General features: G+C 43.9%; 1 protein-coding gene across 2 annotated transcripts; it reads right to left on the bottom strand.

Annotated features, from left to right (window-relative positions):
• Positions 1–311: 311 nt before the first annotated feature.
• Positions 312–20515, bottom strand: PDC (phosducin). 2 transcript variants are annotated; one of them, XM_032118840.1, is made up of 4 exons: positions 20389–20515; positions 5733–5816; positions 3905–4065; positions 312–2815 (listed from the first exon to the last, which is right to left on the bottom strand). In XM_032118840.1, the coding sequence occupies exons 2-4, from the start codon at positions 5791–5793 to the stop codon at positions 2291–2293; spliced, it is 747 nt and encodes a 248-aa protein (XP_031974731.1). In that variant the 5' UTR covers positions 5794–5816; positions 20389–20515; the 3' UTR covers positions 312–2290. The 2 variants fall into 2 exon arrangements, with proteins under 2 accessions (XP_031974731.1, XP_031974732.1); XM_032118841.1 differs by lacking the exon at positions 5733–5816.
• Positions 20516–20890: the final 375 nt, after the last annotated feature.

Genomic DNA, 20890 nt, shown 5'->3' with positions numbered 1-20890 from the left:
GCTTTGCTCTCAGTCTGAGCAGCAGTGACACCAGTGATAATTTGTTCCCCCCTGTGCTCCATCAGAATATTTAGGGACACTTGGGGTCTCTGTGACTTTGAGTCAAAAGGAAGAGTAACCACAGGGCAGAGTAGCAGGAAGGCTGTTCCCATGTGCTTATTGAAGCATTTAGCGTTTGCTACTCAAAAACCTTCGTACAGTAGTAAATGTTTGAGTCAAGTCTTGCTTTTTGTTTTAAGGTGTTGGGGTTTTTTCCTGCAGAAACTGATAACTGCTGTGATCAGTTTTATTTGCAACTTCATTAGTCATGAGCTTCTGTTGAGGCTTGGTGCCACATGTGTGTTTGCTTTTTGGTTCTTAAATCACAGGTTGAAGAAAATCCTTCTTAAGCATGCTTAATCTGTCTCTTAAATTGGAGTGTCAACTTATTTCTTACAGTAGCTATGGGTGCTGCTTCTGTGGTGCTACTGTTGGGATTTTGTGCTTTCAGCCTTATTCTCAAGGAAATGAAGCTTATGTGATGAGGCTGCTGATGTACAGCCTGATAGCTTTTAAACCAAGTTGGATGAAGAGGGAAAGTTCTCGAGGAAGTTAAGTTCTCACAACTTAAATGGAGATTTTCTTGGCGTGTAGAGGATAGGAATTTTTCGTGTCTCTTCTTTAAAACACATCATTAACAAAATGCAAGGGAAGTATTGTCCTGCTACTCAGGTAACTGGTTACTTTTATGATGGACAAAAGATAATTCAGTATTTTCTACCTAAACTCCTATAAGATCATTGGATTTTCATGCTGTTTGGTGTATCTGCAAATATTCTGAAGAGACAAATGAAATGTTAGGATGAAAGTGACTTTACCTGAGGGGTCAACTTCATGCTTCAGGAAGGGGAGAGAGGACTGCTCCAAGGGAAAAGCTTTATTCCTTTCACCTGGAGTTCCATCAGAAAGGCTTGTCACAGTCTCTCACTCAGCAGTTTACAGCATGGAAATAGTGACATTTTGGGAACATGCTTTTTGAATTCTTGGTGTAATAAAGTCACGAATTGTTTTACCGGTTAGAGAAGATTGTACGAGAGATGATTAATAAGGTGTACATGAGGTGAGGTTTCTAGAGCTCTGTTAGAATAGTCATCCATGGCAAAACAATGTTAAAAGTAGAAATTCAGTAGTACTTTAACAGTTTCTAAAAAAGAACAAACAAAAGAGAAATAGTCTTTAACATTTTGATCATCTCAAATGTTATCAGCCAAACTGTGCTGTTAAGATCTTTAGTAAGATACAGATACTTTCATTCTCAGAGTCAAACAGCCTTTAGCTTTGGCAGTATGCAGAAGTCACTGAAGGGTTTCTAATGTTTTGTTGTGTTGTATCAAGTGGAGAGAGGGAGGAATGTTTATAGTGAGTTTATCCCATGTCTTCCTCTCAGATAGATTGTTAAATTGTAGTTCTCAGCAGCTTCCCTTTAACAAAACCTGAAACTTTGAGTTTAGTAAATGTCTAATGAGTGCTTACTAATATTTCATGAATTTAAGGCTAAGGTTATGTACTACCAATATATTTCGCACTTCCAATGGCAGCTTTTGAGAGCTGATAAGCTTTATTCAGAGTTATTACATAAGCACAACATACTTTTCCAGAAACTGACAGACATTTTAAATACTGCTGCTCAGCATAGGGAGCTCCCATGAACTGAAATCAGCTGATGCTGTGTCTGTGTCAGCTGTTTGGGTGAAAAACGTACATGAGCACTGAGCTAACTTCTCTCTTTGCATCAGTATTGAATATTAAATGTGGAATAAAATAATGATGTAGACACTTGAGCCATTTAGAAATGCAAGGACTTTGGGCTATTTGTCTGCCCTTTAAACTGCTTGTTCCTGCCAAAATCGGTAGAAGTGAATCAGGAGTCAGGACTTGCTGTAACTTCAGAGCATGGAGATGGCTTTTTGTGTGCACAAAGGGATGGACCAGTCCTGTCCCCACTGAGACAAAGGACTGGTGCTTTGTGGAGACAGGCATGGGCCCTCAAATTTTAATTTGTTTTTCCTGTATTTCTTAAATATCACTGCTGTTCTTCCTATTATTGTGGCTGGCATAGAGATATGTACAGGACTGCCAGTTGTATGTGTTTTAAGTAGAATCCACATACTAACAGTTAAACAATTTTTATGTCTTTGTATGTTACAAATATATCAGCAAAGACCACCTTTTCTAAGTGGGATGAGTGTTACTGACATTGATTTACAGCTGACTGAAGAGGAGAGGGAGGCAGTGAGGACTATGGCTCTAATTATTCAACATCTGGCTCATCTGTGCCATTCCCCAGCACCCGAAGCTCCCTCTCAGGTAGCAGCCCATACTCATTTAGGAAAGCCTCCACATCCACAGCAAAAAACTCCTCATTGAACTGTTCAGAGACACTAATGAAATTGCTCAGCAGCTCCCCGGCCTTGTAGACCAGTAGGGAGGGGAGCACCTCGCTGGAGAAGCGATCCCCAGCGCCCGTGCTGGAGGCCTTGATCTTGCAGAACTTGACGGTGGGGTACTCGGCCGCCAGGCAGGTCAGGCTGCTGTTGAGGGCCTCGCAGCCCTTGACGCCGTCCTCGTAAATGTGCACGATGACCGTGGTGGTTTTGTGCTCCTTCTCCACGGCCTCCAGGAACTGTTCCCCATTCTGCAGCTCGCACACGAAGCCAAACTTGGGCCCGAAGCTGAGCCGCTGGTGCATGTCCTGCATGCAGCGCTTGCGGTACTGCTGTAGGCAGCTTTCATCCTCCTGTGTGGCATGAATCAACTCGTACTCCTGCATGCTCATCTGGGAATAGCCAGAGAGTGCTGTTAGTCACTGAGAACCCCTGGGAGCTGGAATGGGGACAGACCCACCTGTTGTCTAGAGAACCCCGAAAGTTGAGCCAGAAGCACCATCACTCCCTACAGTGACTTTGGGAGGTCCCGTCGAGAGACAGGTGCAGATCCTGTCTCAATGCTTGCCTGTCAACATGCTGGTACTGAAAGCAGTGGCCACATTTGGCAAAAATTTATGCATCTCTCAGAGCCCGTGGAAATTTTGCCAGTAGTGGGGCAGGTTTAAGTCCTGTGTTATTAGGGGTTTGGTTCTCCCCTGTTTCAGAATTAGTAAATGGTCGAGTGATGTTCAGGCTCAGAGCACTATCCTGACTGATAGGTTCTTAAACACATTAAAAATTTTCCATTGCCTTAACCAAGGATAGAGCATTGTGGCAGGGAAGGGAGGAAGAAAGATCAAGCTGTGCTGTACAGGATAGATGTGAAATACACTGCTCATTTTACTGAAGTTACCCTTTGCTTGAGAGAGGACTGGATAGAGAGAATCACAGATCCATTAAGGTTGGAAAAGTCCTTAAAGATCGTCAAGTCCAACTATTAACTCAGCACTGCCAAATCCACCTCTAACCCATGTCGCTAAGCACCACATCCCTATTTTTTGGATGCTTTCAGGGATGGTGACTCCATCAATGCCCTGGGCAGCCTATTCCAACATTTGGCCATCCTTATGGGGAAGAAATTTTCCTGATATCCAATCTAAGCCTGCCCTGGAACAACTCGAGGCCATTTCCTCTCATCCTGTCCCTGTTCCCTGCAAGCAGAGCCCAAGCCCCGGCTGCCCCCTCCTGTCAGGGAGTTGTGCAGAGCCAGAAGGTCCTCCCTGAGCCTCCTTTTCTCCAGGCTGAGCCCCTTTCCCAGCTCCCTCAGCTGCTCCTGGTGCTCCAGCCCCTTCTCCAGCTCCGTTGTTTTGCACGTGTTCTGTCTGCACTGTGAGAGTTCTGCTAAGTTACACAGAAATTGAGTGGAAATTCAAGATTTTCTACCTTATAACAGGCATGTTTTATATAGAGCCAAAATTAATTCCTTTTGCTTTTCTTACCTTACGGCAGAATCTCTCTCTGGTATCTTTATCATCTCTGCTGAAAGATCTGTGTGGTGAAGACATTTGTCTAAGCATTTCTTTCTTGCTCGGGGGTAAGGAGTCTCCATCTTCACTCTCTAATTTGAACTTCCTCCAGTCATTGATCACACCTTTGGGCCCTAAGAGAGATGAAGCCGGGTGAGAAAGTGGCTGCAACAAGAGGTTTCTTGAGAAGTTTCTGTTCTTTGCTGGTTTTTCCTTCTGTCCCTCAGTTTATGTGTCCCTCCTCCTTCCAAAGCACTCTCCAGGAGTGCTGAGAACCAAAGCTTTGGGATCAATGTGTCCCAAAAAGAAAGAAAGAGGGTTTTTGTAGCCTGGATCACTTTGGTGATCTGGTTCCCATCAGGATCCTTTGGAAGGATTGTGGTGAACTACATGAGCAGTTAACATGGATGAGGATGTTGAAACCTGTTAAAATTGCCATGTTCGCCAAAGGTGATGTTTGGTAGACAAATATTTGATTTCTTTATAAACAGGGTCTTTAAATATTAATTTAAATATTTAATAAAATTTAAATATTAAATGTGTATAAGGACTCAGAGTAAAACTAAGAGTGCAGGACATTTGAGATTATTTTTAAAAACCCCGAACAATACATGTTGCACTGGAAGAGTAACCCGTAAGGCAAATGATAATTCTGATTGTAATGCAGATCTTGGTCTTTGGAGCTGCTTGATTAAACTGCTTAAATTTTGAAACTGGGAAAAAAATTAATTTCGAAATTCCAGTGCTGTTTTTCAAAATGAAAAATTTTAATCTGCATCTTAGGTTTTAAAGCACAAACAAAGAATACTTCAGTGTTTTCAGAGGTGAAGTTTCCTATGGAAAATTTAGAAAAGACTGGGTAGGCAGCTCTCATTTTCACACAGAAGATGTGATGAAAGTGAGATATAGTGCATGTATATACATTTTTTTATTTTATTTTATTTTATTTTATTTTTTTTTTCACAGAATGGTTTGGGGTGGAAGGGACCTTAAAGCTCATCTCGTTCCACACCTTCCACTAGCTCTGTTGCTCAGAGCCACATCCAACCTGTGTATATCTCATAATCTTGGCCAACAGCAGCAAGGCTGGTTGGGAAAGAACCCCAGAGTTATTACAAGGGCGGCATTTATTATAGCTCCAAGGAAAAGAAGCCTTTGGAGCACAGGGAGGGAATGATTGGCATCCTGTTACCTGTCAGTGGGGTGGAGGAGATGATCCCTGGCTGTAGAGCTGAACACAATGTCAGTACTCATAAAAATCCTGGTGATTGACCACTGGATTAAAAAGAGTGATGGTTTTGAGTGAGGCCTCTTTTAAAGCTTCTAAATTCTGTGTTTGCCATAAGGGGCATTTTTAGCTCCGAGTGTTCCTTCTGTAAGAAGGGAAAAATCATTTTGCCTTTCTAGTGAAACGCTATCACCTAATTCTAGCGTGGGAGTGTGGGTTTTGTTGCTCTTTTGTTGTCTTCTCTACTCCCCTGGAGAACAAAGTGAAGAAATAAACCACAGGAGTGAGGCAATAAACCAACAGGAGCCACGTTGGGCCATGGCTCTTGGTGGCTTTGTCAAGTGTCCCCTGCATTTGGCCTTTGCTTCAGGTTTGAGGAGGAGCAGCACAACATTTGGTGTTACCTGCCATGGGGGCTACCACTTGCAAATACCTTCTCATTGCCTTTGGAACCTGTGGTTTTGTGCAAGAGGTTTGGCCAATCCACTGGAACTACTGGAATTCTGGGCTTCCCCAGTGAACATGAACATTTTCACTTATTTTTAGGAAAAAAAACCCAGTTAATTTCCTCGCCTGTGTGTGTTGCCTGTCCTTCAAAGTTGTCTTCCAAGCTGGTGTTGGCATTTTCTTCCATTTCAGTGGCTGGAGTAGGAGATGCTGCAAGTCCCAAAGGGAGAACAGTTAATGACAGGATAGCAATGGGATAAGCTTACAGCAGGTACAGCACAGTGTGTAATTTCCTGCAGCTGGTGAGTATCAGTGAAGATCAAAATACACATGGTAATTATGGAGCTAGTCATTGACCCACAGAAAGCAATTGGGATATATGTCAGTCTTCTTAAAAAGGTGTCTGGCCAGATTCTCAGGTGAGCATTCCTTCATTATGGTGTTCCTTCCCAGTCACTGGAGAATATCAGGGATGTGGTCATGGGAAATGGTGGGTGTAAAACTTCCTGTAATGCCAATGTGTACTGAGTATTTTCTTTCTTTTCTTTCTTTCATTCTTTCCTTCTTTTCCCTCTTGGAATTCAGAACCTATTAATTTTCCAAGTGCTGTAAGTATTTATTTTTAAGGGTTGCCCAGACTGCTCATTTCACATACAGAAAATGGAGCCAAATATTTGAACCTGTTGGGCAAGAGACCTCTGAACATCCTGGAGCTGACTGGGCCATGTTTGTTGCAAAACAGCAAACCAATGGTGGTTATAAATTAAAATCACTTTCTTGTTCCACCCTTTCTATAAACCAGGCAACCCAAGGAGCCAGGTGACACTCTCAGGGCACTGTGATTCCCTAACACCCTTTTTGTCTCTTACAGTGGTGTTTCTGAAGTAGAACCACACTTATTTTGAGTGTTCCCACCAAGGAGATGATCCTAGCTGGGTGGTGCCAGAGCAGCCAGAAGTCTTAAGGCAGGTGATTGGAGTGTTCCCATTAAGTCTAGACTAGGTTCAGCTGTTCAGGTGCTAAGGTAAGCTTTGTTTGCCTTCACAGTAGCAAAGATGGTCTCACGCCATAACTGCCTTATTTAAAGGCTGCTGGGGTGTTAGACTGGAGTGATAAATAGTGGTGTATGCACAGGAGGGAATGTGCCTTCATTTTTCTATAGCAGTATCAAGAGATAATGTGGAATAACAGCTGAGCAGGACACAAGGTACCTGATTCTTGTGTGTATTGGGACTAAAGCTGATTAGCAAATGTGCAAATAAGTTGTTCCATGCATGTACCTGTGGCAATTAATCAAAACTTGTGGGAAACATTGCAAGTAAGTTTGGAAGAAAAGCAGGTAATGAGTTAAGCTTTATTAGTATAAATTCTGTAGGTTGCTCCATAGATAGGTTGTCATCGCTGCATAGATCCTGATTACCGGATTAATTGCTATTCCCACAATTCTGAACTAGAAATCTGAAGGTAATCCCATCTCACTAGTCAAAACTAAGAATCTTTGCCATGTCAGGGATGAGCAGATATATATGCTGGGTCAAAGTCTTAAGTCGTTCCCTTGGCTTATATGTGCATCTACAATAAGCTCTTCTGTCTGCTTCTGCTGCAGGTTTTCTTTGTTCTGGGAGGAGCAAGAGGGTTTGATTCTCTGTGTGCTTTGCAGTTTCAGCGCTTTGAGCCCTGAAAAACACTAAAAGCACAGGGTATGAAGCTCAAGCACTCAGTTGCAGGCTCAAACCAGAAAACTTGACTGTGCTTCTGGTGAAACATCTCTCTTCCCATAGGTGGGAACGGATTGCTTAACAAATGAAAGGTCTCTGTAAAATTTATGTTACGGATCTATTGTGCCCCATAAATCTGTGAAGATTAGATGAATCATAACAGCATAAAGGCTGTATTTCACCATTCTTCTGCAGTGTGGCACGAGGCAACAACCCTGACCATGCACAGGCTGGGAGGCTGACTATGGACTGGGAGTGGGAACTCCTAAAGCTTAATCTTGTCCCTGTGACTGAGTCGGGCTGTGAGCTGGGAGCCAGGCATGCAAACTGTTCTCCTTTCAGCTCAGCAGGGCTGTAAATCCTTGTCATTCTTATCTCTGCCCTGGGAAAATGGGCCTGGCTGAGCCAGCTGTTTCCCAACCAGGCAGCTGAGGTCAAGGCACATGGACAGGGTGGTCCGTGGGAGGGTGTTCCAGGCTGAGCTGGCTCTCCTCGAGGAAAACGCAGCGGAAGCTCTTGTGTGTTGTGTGTGGGCAAAGCCAGGCAATCACCTCGGTAGGGAACTCTCCCACGTCCTCATCCAGGGTTGAGGTGGAGCTGTTGGATGGCTGGTTGGGGGTCTTTTTGGGTGGTGAGGAGGTGTTCTTTTATGTGCCAGGCAAGCAGCATTTTCCAAAGTTAAAAATGAGCTTCCCAATAAATGGGGAAGCGTGGGTGCTGCCAGCTGTGAGGTTGTTGTTATGCAAGTGCCTCTGTGAGGAAATGTCTGTGTTAAGGCTGAGTCAGCACCACAGAAGGTGTCACAGAGTAGGTCAGGATGGCCCATCATGAGTGTCTCAGATGAGAGGGTGCCACCTGCTTGCCTCTACAGGTGTGCTGGGACGTGGTGTGTCCAGCATGGGGATGGCTGGAAGGAACCCTCTTCTGCATCACATGGCAGCTCTTGCAAGAGCAGCAGCCCCTTGGAGAGGCTCATGTGGGTGCAAGTGGGTCATAATTTGTTGACTGATAGTGTTGTCTTTTAGAAATTCCTTTAAGGTCACCTGACTAAGGTCATCAACTTCAACCTGAGTTGGCCTGAGAGCATTGCTAGGCCCAGGACTCAGAGGCAGCGATTCACTGCATGGGCATGTTTGGATTCAGCAGGGATGGAGAATGGCCATCCCAACCTACTCTTACAGATTCCTTACTGCTTTACAGCTGATTATTTTCTTTTTTTTTAAATCATGTAACTCATGCAGTCTCTCAATCCCAACACGTAACTGGCTCAGGGTAGGAGCACAGAGTCCCCTGAGAGGGTGTTATGTCACACAGCAGGAAGATGTGCAGTGATGGTGACGTGAAGATTAATGTCATCGCTGGAGTTAGTTATGTCTCCTAGTTCCAAGGAAGCACCAAGGAAGCTTCCAAGGAAGACCTTCCAGCCCATCAGCTGTCGTTGGTACCGATCCCAAGCTTCCCCTTTGTACCACTCTGACATTCCAGATGAGCAGCCATCTCTGGGGAGGGGGGGAACTGCTAATTTAGAAGATCTTTTGTATTTTCATTAGCTTTTCTCATTGGTTTTGATGACTGAAAGTGGCTCCTGAAAAGTTCAAATGAGGGAACAACTTCTCCTTATCAGGTCCATGGGTCATCAGTGCACTAGGCCCTATTTTGTCATGTGTGTGGTGGCTTTACATACGTATTTTAAGAGACTGATCATTCTTTAAGTTCTTTACTTTCCTGTCTTTCTGTCAGATTTTCTGAGTGAAGAAAGAAAAGATGACAATTTCTTCATGGAGAAGATTTTTGTGTCCCAAAAAAACTTCTTCACCAAGAAAAAACCCCAAATTCAAAGTATAAGCCTGATGCTGCCATTTAATTTCTATGAGCTTTGGATCTGTTGCAGATCAGAAGCAGAATTCCTGTTATTGCTGCTCATTCCTCTGGTGTCATTAAACTGGACAGGCCAGCCTTACTACAGGGTAGAAATAACCATTTAATGAAGTGGTTCCTTTTTATCCAATATGGAAGAAGGTTTTCTGCTTAGTAACAAAGCACAGAATCATGGAACAGCTTGGGTTGGAAGGGACCTTAAAGCCCATCTAGTGCCACCCCCTGCCATGGGCAGGGACACCTTCCACTAGCCCAGGGTGCTCCAAGCCCCATCCATCCTGGCCTTGGACACTTCCAGGGATGGAGCATAATGTTATGCCTTTGGCCTTCACAGAGATATCTCTGTTTACCCAAAATGACAACTTCACTATTTTCTCTTGCTCATGTCGAACTTCTGAGGTAGCTCAGGAAGAAAGCACGATAGCTGCGTACTGTAATGAAGCCTTGTTTAATCCTTGTAAAAGATTGCAGCTGTAAATACAAAAATAGTGCCTTGTAGTTGTGAGTTACAGTTACAGAAGAGAAGGAAATCAAATAAAAATATCCCTAAACAAACTGTAAAAGGCAAGACGCATTCTGCAAAGGACAAAGACAATAAATAAAACTTGCTTTCCAATATAAGAGTTTTTGCTGCTAGTCCAGTAAGTAAACATGAGTAATATTTTTCTCAAAATACGAACTTGTTATAGGCACAAATTTGCTGCTTTCCATCTGTGCAAATCCTGCTGAAAATGCTGTTTGTGTCTGGGTTTAGGTAAGTGGATCAGCAGCAGGCTGCCAATCCTCAGTGGTTGGTGGGACATTGCTGGTGAAGTGGGAAGTGTGACATTTTGGGGACCCTTGGGGGGAAGAATGAAAACTGAAGGGTGTTTGGCAGTGAGATGTGGTTGCACGTCTCTGTGGAGCTCCATGTGGGTGGGTGCTCAGCCGGGACGTGCTCTGAGTGTTCCCCTGGCTCTTGGAAAGAGTGTTTGAACTTGAGCAGCACTTCTCTCTCCCAAGGGCTAATTTGAATCTTGCTTCTCTGCCCATTTTCCCTGGTTCTCATTTGCAGAATTCCCTCCCTGATTGCTCTTGTTCCCTCTCTCAAATGGTAATTAATGGTCACAGATGTACCTGGTGCATGGGCAGCTTCTGAAGCAAGCAGGACAAGAGGAGGAGCAGCCATGGATTTAAATGTTCAGGTTCTTGAAATTTGGGGGAATAGGGTAAAATAACATGGAATTGGAGAAGGCATCATTCCCCCTGCCTGGGCAGTGGAATGGAGCGAGTCCTTCGCTCTGCGTGTACCCTTGGGAGGGCCGGCGTCCTCCTGTGCCTGCAGCAGGGACAGGTTGCCAAGAATCCTTGGTCATGGATGTGCTGAGGCTCGCAGGAGGCATTAGCACAATCAAGATCAGTGCTGAGGCTGGAGTTGCAGCCCTTTGCCCAAGGCTGTACAGCACCTTCCATGATCTGCTGCCAGGCCCTGTGCCAGGGAGTGGCAAATGTGGAGCACCTGGAGCTGCCCTTGCATCACGGGCAATCAGATCCCTTACAGGAAAGCAGCTAAAGACTGGCTTAAGAGCCAACCTTCTTTGTGTGCTTTGTCACCCCAAGGTACAAAGACAGGCTGATTGTGTGGCAAAATGGAAACATCCTGGGGTCACCTCAAGGCAAAAGCGTGGTGTATCATGGAGTGATCGGGTCACTGTGGCTGGGAAAAAACATCATTTCAAAACACCGGGCCGGGACTTGATTTGCTAGAGAAGAGGTCATATGATGGGAATAAAGCATAAAGCAGGCTGGGCTGACGCAGGGAGCTGCCAGCTCTGCTGCATGTCACTGGGACTGATGAGAGGGTTATGGGATTGGATTATTCCCTCTATCCGCTTTAGCAGAGTTATGCTGTTCTTTATTTGTGAGGTGGAAACATTTTAAATAGATGAATCCAATGTTTCATTTATCCTTAAGGCTTTACCAGTTAGGAAATTCCTGATGTGACTACCCCTGGCTTCAGCGTTGTGTTGGGCTGCAAGATCATAGGATTAAATAAATATCCCTTTCTTTTCCTCTTTATTTTAGTCTTTCAAAATTTGGCCTATAATTATGCACCAGGAATTATTCATCTTTTCAGGATTGCACATTTATTTCTGGATATCACTCTGAAACAGGAAATTAGCTCAATGCCTTCACAGTAATCAGTGACAGGACAAGAGGGAATGGCTTCAAACTGCCAGACAGTAGCTTTAGATTAGATACTGGGGAGAAATTGTTCCCTGGGAGGGTGGGGATGCCCCAGGATCCCTGGAAGTGTCCAAGGCCAGGTTGAACAGGGCTTGGAGCAACCTGGGCTAGTGGAATGTGTCCCTGCCCATAGCAGGGGGTGGCTTTAAGATCCCTTCCAACCCAAGCCATTCCATGATTCTGTGATTCTATGATTCACTTCTATCAGAGTACCAGGGTTTTGTCTGGAAAGGTAGAATGCAGATATTTTAAAACAGGACTTGGTTTATTTTTAGAGGAAAAATAATAGTTGCCATTAGCATGGCAATAGTGTTAACATTGCCAGTAGTTGCCACGTCAAATTTCGATTAGCATTAACCAAAAAAATTTTATTTGGAAAAGCTTAATTTTGTATATGAAGTGGTGAATATCTTTTGAAACTTGGGATTCAAATTTTGGGGCATGTTGCATATTTGTTGGAGCAGCTCCTTCATCGTTACTCTTGTGATGAATTAATCCTTTTTTTTAGTTATTCTGCCAGGAAACCTGTTATTGATTTATCTTCTTTTTAAACAAACTTGGCTGTATCAAGCAGGGTGGAAGAGGAGGGAAGAGAGGCTGGATACTGAGAAAATGCCTATTTGAAGTGAGAGGGAGCAGCCAACATTTTCAAATGCAGATTATTTAAGGGCACGAACCTCAATCTATGTTTAACCTCAATGCGTGGCCCAATTTGTCAGATGGATTGGACAGTTCACCATGGTCTCTGGGAGTCTGGGCAGAGTTTTCAGTTGATGTTTAAGTCTGTGTTTCTTTCTGAACTCCACGTTCATGTTTGCTAAAGTCGACATGTCCTTCAGAGCCTTGGTTGGAGTTTATTGCTGTATTTAGCAAAGTCATTATGGATGGCAGAAGCCCAGGGCAGAGATTGTGCATATTTTTTTCCCAAGCTGAACAGATGTTTGCAATGTGTATAATCCCCATAATTTGTCAAAAATCTCTTGTGTCAGAGCTGTAACTCTGGCAGTGACTGGAGACAGGTGCTTGGAGAGGTTGATGGCTGGTGTTTTATGGAAAAGGGAAGGAACTTGAGTTTGTTGTGGGATTAATTAGAGGTCTAGAAATAGTTACCATGTGAGGACTTTTGATCAAATCTTACTGCTCCTTTCCATCAAAAACCAGCAGGTGCCTGTGGGGCAGGGCTGAGAGGAATCAACACTTGTGAAGCTGGAAGAGCATCCACTATCTCTTTTGGGATGGGTTTGACCAAGAATGCCTCCCAAGGCTCTGGACATGCAAAAAATTGCCCACAAAAACAAGTTAAGAAAATAGTTTTGGAATTATAACATTTAATTCTGGTGGGTGTTTTTTCAGGCTTTTTTTTTCTCCTTAGCTGGTTGATGTTCTTTTCAAATGTGTATTTGTAACCATAAATCAGTAGGGATATTTGCTTTTACTTTTTTCATATCTACACTTTGTTACCATCATTTGGAAAAAGCAGGCTTGACTTAGACAACAAGCTTCCTCTAAAGCAGGGTCTAAACAGTCATTATCTCAAACTTGAGAGCTAAACAATTAAAAAAAAAAATGAAATTCTTCACAACAGCTTTCATGTTCGTGTACTCTTCATTCCTGGCTTTCTCTGAGCATTAACATCCATCCTCTGAGATGTGTGAGGATCTTGTTTCCTGCTTTCCCATCATTAAAAATTTAGATTATCTTCTAATTCTGACCCTCTCTCACTGAACTAGTGCCCTTCTCTGCAGCTGGGCCTCCTCTTTCCAGAGAAGGTCCCTGTGTGAAGGGAGAGGAGTGAACCATCTTTGTTTTGGGCACTTGACCAGGGGTATTTATTGACTTGTGGCAGTCTAATTAGATTCACACATCCTGTGGTGCTGCTTCATGTGTAAAGTAAGTCACAGCAGACCAAGACCTTGCTATGGTAGGGAAAGGGACAGGTGACCTTGGGTGGTCAGGCACTGGTGGAGTCCCCATCCCTGCAGGGATTCAACAGTGGTGGCCCCTGTTTGCAGCACCTGGGGATGCGTTTTGGCCTTGGCAATGTTGGGTAAATGGTTGGATTCAATGATATTGGAGATCTTTCCCAACCTAAATTCTGTGATTCAGATTGTGCTCCCAAGAATTTCTTGTGTTTTCCAGCCTGCTCCCTTGGAACTCTTCCTGTAGGACTGGCAGAGCCAAACTTGCAACTGCCAGGTGCTTCCTCTTCCTCCATTCCCTTTTTTATTCTTCTGCTAAAGTGTCCTGAGTGCATCTCAGCATCTTAGAAGAGCTGACAGATTAATTTCCTTATTTCTCTTAAATGGGAAGATCTAGAGGTAAAAGTGGTCATTCTGTATTTGTTAAAGGCAGCAGAGAAAGTGTCAGGAGGACACTGCCAGTCTGGAATTGGGTTCAGTATATCCACAAGCACACATCCTGCTGGACATGGTTTTGGTTTTGGGTTGGGTTTTTTTTTTTTTTTTTTTCACTTGACCACTTACCAAAAAATGGACTTGGCGTGTAATTGATTAAATGATGGAGGCCCAGGTCCTGCTCCAACCAGCTGCTCCTTTGCTTGCAAGATCAGAAATAACCTTGTCTCTACTGAATGGCCCTGACATCCCTATGGCAACTATGACTGCATGAAGTCAGTGATAATAGGAATGTATTCCTCTTATTACCTTTATTAATTAGAAGATGAAAGCCAAAGCAGACAGGATTGTGTGGCCCCTGAAAGCCCTGGAGTGTTTACATCAGGTCTGTACCTTCCCTATATCCCAGAATCACATAGTTGGGTTAGAAGGGACCTGGAGATCATCCAGTCCAGCCCCCTGCTAGAGCAGATGGATCTCATCCAGGTGGGTTTGAACATCTCCAGAGGAGGAGACTGCACAGCCTCTCTGGGCAGCCTGTTCCAGTGCTCAGTCACCCTCACAGAAAAGTTTATCCCTTTTCTACAGAGAGTATGGTATCCCTTTCATACCATTCATGTCATTCCAGAGGTTTCATGTTTTCCTTTGGATCCTGTGATTGACTTGTAATTATAAATGGTGAGTTTTCATTAGCTAATTTGTAAATAACTTTACATGTAGCTTGTAAAACTGCACAAAATTGGAATTATTTTGCTTCCTTTTCAGACCAAGCAAGGCAAACTGGGGTTGCAGTTATGCAGCAGCTGAGGCATGTACACAAGTTTCTCTGAGCATATAAATAAATGTCATGATTCGAAGCACAGGCTGATGGCTTAAAACACGTGTTCCCTCTCCTTCTCCAAAAACACAGCTCAGATAAACAGCAGAGCAAATCCTATCCCAGGGATTTTTATTTATGTAGAAACTGGAGCACAAATGCTGGGCCAGTTTCTCTGTGCACAGTTGGTTGTTTCTGAGACTTCTTCACAGGGACTGCCATGGCTCTATCCTAAAATTAATTCCAAATATTTTAGCCTTCCCTGTGCTCAGGCTATAATTGTATCACCTCCTGAGAAGCCATCTGACAGTGTTCTTGGAGGATTCTGACATTCACTGAGCGCAAGAGCATCAGCAGCAAAGCTTGTTGTAACAAGCAGGAGGAGAGACCAGGAGCTTGTTGCAGAGGAAAGGAAGGAAAAGGAAAAATAAAGGGAACAAAATGATCTGGTTAAGAAAGACCGTGCTGTAAACCCCTCTGACTCATTTCATCCACTTCATGTGTGTACAGCAGCAGCCCAATGCCAATTTACCCCTCCCAGGGATGGGATTTGGAGCTGAGCCCAGGGGCAGCGTTCTGATCGCCTGCGTGCTGGGAACACGCTCCTACCAAACCCAAGGAATGACAGCATCACTGATACTGCGGCTCTGGGTGAGGGCAAAGCACCCCAATTCCTCAGGTTCCTGTGGCAACCTTGAGGGTAAATGGAAAATACGCTCAACACAGGTGCCTGAACACAATGTTCCTGTGCTGTGGGATTTAGGTACCTTGTGCAGCGACCCAGAGCAGCCCTGGCTCTGCTGCCACTGGGGCTGAAGTGATAAAATAAGCCAGGTCCTTACCCCTTCTGTTTGCAGCAGGTGGCCATGGGATTAGCAGGAGTCAGGACAAGAGACAATGGAGGCGTTCTGAGGGCAAGTTTTCTTCTCCCTGCACATTTGTTTGTGGAGCAGGGTGTGATGTTTGGTTAAGCCCAAGCCTGACTCCAGCTGTGAAGGCTGTGGCAGATGTGGGAAGTGGATGGAGGTGCAGCCCTAGCAGTGTGCTGTTCTTGGGAAAGGAGAGGAATTCCATGAGCATTAGAAGTAATGAAATCTGATCTTTTTCCTAGGATTCGTTTTCTAATGATTTTGGCACCTAAAAGCTTTTTGCTGTGGGCTTCAGCACTAAATGGGGCTCTATTTGTGGATTCTCCAGTGCTAAAGAATAAGACGTGAATGCAAGCGAGAGAATTCCCTCTCCCTCTGGGAGAATCAGACTCAGATACAAACCCAGAGACTGTCATACATTGGAGAAAAACCACACTATTTCAGATTGCCATGATGTCAGAGATTTGCATTCACTTGATAAGTGACTGTTGCAGTATTAGCTGTCCCAACGGAACAGCTCAAATATGAATCAGTTTGTAAGAGCCTTATTTATTGATGTGTTCCAACAAGGTCTCTTTAAAAAAAATCAAATCACAATTCATTTAAGTATTTAACAGCACCAGATTAGGCAGTATAGCAGCAAATCTATATTAATCCCTTTACTTTAAACATTGCAGGAGAGTCTTGGGTGATCCATCAATATTCATACTGAACAGAAGGGTATAATCAAATTTTAAAGTCCTAAAATGACTGTTACTCTGTTTTAAATAAACAGCCACTTTCTAAAATTAATAAAGTCATGGAATCATAGAATGGTTTGGGTTGGAAGGGATGTTAAAGGTCATCTTGTTCCAAGCCCCTGGCATGGGCAGGGACACCTTCCACTGGTCCCCTAAGGCAGATGTGGATAAATACATCCTGGTGTGTGGTTTGCCATGGGCCATGAGTTACTGAAATTGCTGCGACAACTTGGTTCAGTGGCCTGAAACCCTTTTTGGATAAACTACAGAACCTGACTTGCCTTGAGAGGATGCAGGCATGGATAATGGGGACCAAAATTTGCTCTCCTTGGCAGAGACAGTCCCTGGAAGCGAAGGGCTGGAGGTGGCTGTGGTGTGGGTGCTGAGGAAGCCCCCAGGGTCTGAAGGCACAATGTTTAGATCTCAGAACATCCATGTCTGGCTCATTTCCTCCTCTGGCAGAGCCTGACTTCTCCTAACTCTTTCTGAGCACTTCATCCTGCTTGGCTTCAGGCTTAGCCAGGCTATTTTTAGCTAGGCCGTATTTCCAAATGTGCCTCTTGCCTGTGACCAAATGTGGAGTGTCACAAAATAAACCTGGGCACATCCAGCATGGAAGGGGGCAAAGGTGAGCTGTTGGCAGGTGCTGCTTCCTGGGATCTTGGGACAGAATTGAGGTCTCCCCATGACAGTGACCCTGGACCTGGATTTAACTTAGAGTTGCTGAGGCAGGTGGTTCATCATTGTGTGCTTGCAGAGAGGTGAGGTCCAAGGATTTATCTCATCCCTTCCTTTAAAACACCCTCCATTTGCTTTAAGGCCTTCCTTATGGGATCGCTGTACTGTTACTGCTTTAAGCCTGGACAGCATTCCTGCCCCCATGAGGAACGGGAATGGGTGGTTATCCTTGGATTCTGCTGCAGGCAGCTGTTTCCATGGGATTCCAGCAATTTGGAAGGACAGGAATCAGCACCCCAATTGTTTTATTTGAAACTTTGTGCCAAAATGCCAAGCCTTTATTATAACATGTTTTCATCTCAAATTACCGTAAAGTCTTTAATTCCATGCAAAACAACTCTGTAAGATATTGCAGAAATGGAATAATTCAAGAATATTTTAATTATGTCACATTATGAATGATTGACACTGCTAAAATGGCAAGGATATGCAAATAGAAACAAATGTAATTTCCAGATGCCATTTGAATGCATTCCTTTAATATTTTCAAAACAAAGAGATTGATTTTGTGGAAGATCAGCTCTCTCTGCAGGAATCACTGCTCCTGCCATCCCTTCCCCTGCTAGAATGCAGGGAGAAAAACTATATGGCATTTGCTCACTGCAATTTCCTGCATTTTTCTTATTTGTTTGATCTCTGGCTGATAGATTGGAAAGGGCTCTGGGTCATCAAAAAAGAGTTTCTTGTTTTGGCAGGCAAATATATGGAGCTATTTTTCAGGCTCATCATTATTCCTCTGCATGTTGTTGCCCTCATTTTCCATGTCTGTCCATAACAAAAATGCCAATGAAAATTTGAAATGTTTCATTTTAGGTTAAAATAAAAAAAAGAAGAGTTACTACAAGAGGTGACACGAATTCACCAAGCCTTTAACTTGAAGTTGGAAGGGGTGGGGTTTTTTTGTTCTGGTTTGGATTTTGTTCTTTTACTCAGAAAGTGCAAATCCCATAATTTTGGCCAACTCTGCTCATACCTGGTGTTGGGGTAGACCTCATTTCTCACTTTAACTTTGTTTTCTTCTACTCATGGTCCTTTGATATCCTCATCCCAGTAAGCAGCAGAATAGGAATTTCTCTGGACTGGGATGCTGACTGTGGAGATGCTCTACAGCTTTACCTGGAACTCCGTAGGCATTGAGTATTAAAGAAAGGAGCTGTGGGATGCATTCTGCTCAATACAATAATATATTGGTTTATAGCACGTTCCAGCTTGTGTTTAAATCCATGAGAGGTTTCTCTGTATTTGGGCTGAGGCTGAAGTCTGTGCTCACTCAAGCAGTTCAGAATTAAGGGTGTAATTCAGTCTCACTGTGGTTGGCCATGTGCCCTAGAGTGAGCCTCTTTGGGAGTTTAAGATGGGATAGTGCTGAAAGCTGGTTACCAGGCTCTCCAGCTGAGTTCCCCATGTCCTTTGGCCACCTTATACACAGCAAATCTCAGAGGCGAGCTGATTTCCTTTCCCCTCCTTGCTCACCAAAGCCTAAGTGGGCAGTACAATCTCCAGTGGGTTTTCTGTCCACAGGTGCCTTGTGGGGTTGTTAATCTGGTGTCATATCGCTGGCTATGTGAAAGAAGACAATAGGTCTAAAATACGGGGTGGGAAGCTAAGGATGATGTCGATTTTTCCTAAGTTCTTGCAGTTCTACATTTAAGACTCTTCTGAAGATGCAGGGCTGGTGCAGAGTGCGAGTCACAACCTCCCAGAGCTGCAGGTGGTTACCCCACGGAGCTGCCTGATCCCTGGAATCCAGTGCAATGTTTATGGAGAATTATTTCTGCACTGATTGCATTGGTCAGGCTCTGGTTTTGCTTTGGAGGGCTGTAGGGGGGCAGGAAATGCCCTTTGGTGCTGTGATTCACCCAGGAAAAACCTTTGCAGTTGAGCTGAGGGTATGACCAGATGGCCCCATGAGTATTTTGAAGGTATGAAATACCTGTAGGGTTTTTGAACTTTGTAAATGAGGAATATGGGAGCCCTGTGATAGCTTTGAGACACACTGCTGCTAGAGAGGAATTCCCCTTATCACTGGAAACCAGCAGTTGCACATCCTGGTGTATAGTAATCATCTTTAACTATGTTATTTGCTCTCAAGCTGTATTATTTTGGTGATTATCTCTCATGCCCTAATGCATTTCCCATCTTTTAGCTGTGCTGTAATTATAATTGCTAGGATGAATCTTTAATATTTGTAACAAAGATCACCTTAAAATCCCATTCTGAAACAGGACGAAGCACTTCCATATAATTCTAGCAATCTGGTACAGGTCAGCTGCAGAAGAATGGGTTAGGTTGAAATTATTCCCTCCTGTCAAAAAGACGTCAAATGCTTGCAGGAAACCTGTAAAGCCATTGATTGTGTGGGTGAAACTGTTTGTGGGAGGGGGTGGAAGCCAGAATCCAAGGTGTAATTTTGCCCCAATGTTTCTTGACCACTCAGACCCATTCTAGTCACAACCTGCTCATCATCTGGGGATCTCAGCTGTCCAAAGCAACCTCTCAGGGCCCAAAAATGGAGTTTTTCTCCATCTTTTTATGTAACGCATCATTTATACCTTTAGTTACATACCTGTCACCTGCCTAAAAGTAGTGCTGTCACAGCAGCTACAGAGGGAATTGCCCACGGTACATTTGGGTTATTATTCTTTCATACCAATATTTGTGCTCTTGCAAAACATTCTCTTGCAAGAAAACAATTCTTGCAAAACCAAGCTGAGATTAGATACGTGGATAAGAAGGAGTCATTCTAAAGTTACCACTTAGAGTTCCTTGGAGGCTCCGAAATGGGCCCAGACGTGAACATCTTCTGGAGATTATCCCAGAGATTTCAGCCCTTCACTCACCTTTCCCCAGAGCACACAACTCCATCCCAGCACAGGCAGAAGAAATGGTGTTTTTATATTCTCTTGCAGATCCTTATATACAGGTATTCAAAGGTAGGTTACAAAAGAGTAGAAATCCCATTTTTGAATCAAATCAATGCCAAAATCAAATAGAGAGAGACAGGATTCCATGCAAGGAATAGAAAAGCCCTGTTAAATTAGATACAGGAGTCACTTCCAATAGTCTGGGCACACATTGTCAGCAGATCCAGTGTCTGATTTCTAATATATTTCCATTTCTCCCAAATGACCCCAGCTGGAGTGAGGCACCACTCACTGCCCATGCATTCATTTAAAGCACAAATAATGACAGCTCTGGCAGCTCGTTGTGCTCAGTTTAATGAAAGCAGCCTGCCAAATTCACAGCTGGGAACCTGGCAGTAGCTGTTATGTCACCAGCCCCATTTCAGCCTGATGCTGCCAAAGGTGAGGCTCTTCTGAGAGACCCCATCACTTATTAGAACTTTTCATACACCACTCATACATCTTCAAAACACTGTATTTTTTTCTCCCTACTGAAATCAAACTTGAAAGGCAAGGTTTGGACACACAAATCACGGTACCTGAGAGGCTCAGTCCCTCAGCTCCGCTGTTCCTAGGGGCTGACGAAATGTCCTTGGAGTTTCCAGGAGAGGAGCTGGATTACAACTGACCACAGCAAGACCTGGCCCCTGATTTACATCCCTCTGGAATGATGACCCTTGCAGAAATAGCCTTGGACAGGTAATAGGATTATCAGCAGAGAATTAGAAAATTCTCTTCTTTAGTTTGAGCCAATGAAGCTGCAGACTGGAGAGAGGTTTAAAGGATTTGGTGCTTATATATAATTGGGCAGGGAGAAAAACAGCTGAGCCCCAAGAGCCACCACAGATGGCACCTTGCTATTGCAGAGCCAGGTGTATTAAAAATGCTGGAGATGTACAGATGGATTATAGGAACAGTGTAAGAACCCGTTACTGGATGCAGGAAAGCTGTCCTTACAACCCTGATGGCCTTTTCAGTATTTCTGAGCTGTGGTGGGACTGCAGTTTATAGAAAGGATAAAAGTATTCACAGAAATTGTGC

This window comes from Corvus moneduloides, chromosome 9 (assembly GCF_009650955.1).
Source record: "Corvus moneduloides isolate bCorMon1 chromosome 9, bCorMon1.pri, whole genome shotgun sequence".
Lineage (NCBI taxonomy): Eukaryota > Metazoa > Chordata > Aves > Passeriformes > Corvidae > Corvus > Corvus moneduloides.
This window is presented reverse-complemented; position numbering and strand designations above follow the sequence as displayed.

What these genes read in the sequence shown, in the direction of transcription:
- PDC (XM_032118840.1), bottom strand. Translation starts at nt 5,793, where the DNA reads ATGGAAGAAAATGCCAACACCAGCTTGGAAGACAACTTTGAAGGACAG. An exon ending in AGGACAGGCAACACACACAG is followed by an intron (nt 4,066 to 5,732) that starts GCGAGGAAATTA and finishes CATCTCTCTTAG; the next exon opens with GGCCCAAAGGTGTGATCAAT. An exon ending in GAGAGAGATTCTGCCGTAAG is followed by an intron (nt 2,816 to 3,904) that starts GTAAGAAAAGCA and finishes GGCTATTCCCAG; the next exon opens with ATGAGCATGCAGGAGTACGA.